Below are 2,064 nucleotides of genomic sequence, written 5' to 3' on the forward strand. Positions count from 1 at the left end.
CTTTCGAATAAAAAAAAAATTTTTAATTACAATTTAATTTTTTGTGTTATTTTTTACAATTTCAAGTTCTATCGGGCTCAAAAAAACACCCTATACAACTGCAACGTCATCTGCGAATCCAACAACTGTGGCTCCCTCCGACAATGTCAATTTAAAGATTGCATCGTACATGACGTTCCACAGAAGAGGCCCTAATACCAAGCCCTGTGGGACACCACCAGTCATCTTGTATCTCCTTTGGCCAATATCTGAAAAATAAAACAGAACTCTATCTTTGACGTAGTCTGTGAGAACTCTCACAAGATAGGCTCTGGCACCGCCATAGTCCGTAGGGCATCTATTATAGAGGTCCATCTTGCAATGTTAAAGGCATTCTTAACGTCTAGCGTGATGATTGCTGCTTAACACTTAGCACCTCTCCTCCACCTTGCTCCTGCAATTGCAATTGCTACATCTCAACTACCAATCCTATTAACGATCTTCGCCGGTGTTGCAACCAAGCAAGAAGACGTTACCAGCGAGCGAGACGTCTATCAGCATCTATCGTGGATCGCTCTTTACGAAATCCGAATTCCACGAAATCCGAACATTCGATCTCGTGGGGAGCTGCATCGTGCCTTTACAAAGTTTCTTAAGCGCTATTTTGTAAGGTCCACTCCATGGGTCTGCATCACAGAGTTCTCTCCAGCACTGTTGTTTGCTTTCTTTAATGGCTTGTCGGAGGTTCCTTCTAGCACTCTTGAACTCTTCTTGAAGCACTGAAAACTCCGGTAGACGTCTCGCTCGCTGGTAACGTCTTCTTGCTTGGTTGCAACACCGGCGAAGATCCGCAATAGTATCCGTCCACCAGTACACTGAGGAATGATGTTTTCTAGGCCTTGAACGGGTCATAGCTGCATAACAAGCTCCAGATATAAAAGAGGTTAGTGTACCCGCCTTTTCCTCGGCTGACCCTCTTAATTCACACTCGTCCTCTAGCATTAAAGTGAACGCGGCGCCATCGAATATCTTCGTGTTCCAGCTGTTGGTTCTCCATCGAGAACTGTTCTTTCTTGTAGACGTATCCAGTGTGATCAATATAGCCTGGTGATCACTGTTTGTATAAATTCCACAAACCTTCCAAGTTGCGATCCGGTGCAGGCCACCACTCACAAACGTCAAATCGATAATGGATGATCTTCCAGCTCTTGTGAACGCCGGGTTTGTTCCGGTGTTCATTAGGATCATATCACTCATTTGTGCGAAAGCTTCGAGGAGAACTTCACCACGTCGATTTGTTAACCTACTTCCCCATTCAGTTGCCCATGCATTGAAATCACCTGCTATTATAGCTGGCTTATGGCAACTAGCCTCTAAGACAATGCGATCCAAAAAATTCGCAAAGTCTTCTATTGTGATGCTGGGATAGGCGTAGCAGCTAAAGATGTACATGTCATCGATCTTCACCCATACAAAGCCAGAGTGCAATGTAGTATTCACTTCTTGAATAGCTTGGGAATTACAGGCCCACACAGCAGCTTTACCACTTACATCGGATACCCACGAGTTTCCACCTAGGTTTTTATATTGTTCGCAGAGTATAGCGACGTTGATGTGCTGTTCCCGTACTGTTTGATAAAGGAGATCTTGTGCAGCTTCACAATGGTTCAGATTCAGTTGAAGTATACTCATCTGCGATGTTGTTGGATTTGCGTCATGGTTTTCAGTGCTGTACGGAAAGCTGGACACTTACTACTTCCACTGGGGTGGTCGGCATCTTCTTTTCCCGCACATAATGCGCATTGAGGTTTTTGGTTACAATCACTAGCTTTGTGACCTGCTTTACCACAGTTTCGAAATAGGCAGGTCCTATCCTTTCCAACACAATTTCGGGCTATGTGTCCGTACTCCCAGCAACGGAAACACTTTAGAACTTTGAGTCTTTCTCGCGTACGGCTTACAACCAGCCCTACTCGGACCTTTCCATGAACTATGATCTTCCTTGCCTGCAGAACTGGAAGTGAAATAACCGCCGTTTGCGTACCGCCATAGGCTTTCCGGATGGACTTTACCGCTGTGATGGGC

The 2,064-nt window shown here is 45.1% G+C and overlaps 1 protein-coding gene across 1 annotated transcript; it reads right to left on the reverse strand.

Annotated features, from left to right (window-relative positions):
* Positions 1-540: 540 nt before the first annotated feature.
* Positions 541-1,671, reverse strand: LOC136797162 (uncharacterized). Its single transcript, XM_067052978.1, has one exon. The coding sequence runs from the start codon at positions 1,669-1,671 to the stop codon at positions 541-543; it is 1,131 nt and encodes a 376-aa protein (XP_066909079.1).
* Between the last annotated feature and the right edge of the window lie 393 nt (positions 1,672-2,064).

The sequence above is a fragment of the Halyomorpha halys genome, unplaced genomic scaffold (genome assembly GCF_000696795.3).
Source record: "Halyomorpha halys isolate HHAL.00 unplaced genomic scaffold, Hhal_1.1 Scaffold1893.1, whole genome shotgun sequence".
NCBI classification, from domain to species: domain Eukaryota; kingdom Metazoa; phylum Arthropoda; class Insecta; order Hemiptera; family Pentatomidae; genus Halyomorpha; species Halyomorpha halys.

What these genes read in the sequence shown, in the direction of transcription:
- LOC136797162 (XM_067052978.1), bottom strand. Translation starts at nt 1,671, where the DNA reads ATGAGTATACTTCAACTGAATCTGAACCATTGTGAAGCTGCACAAGAT.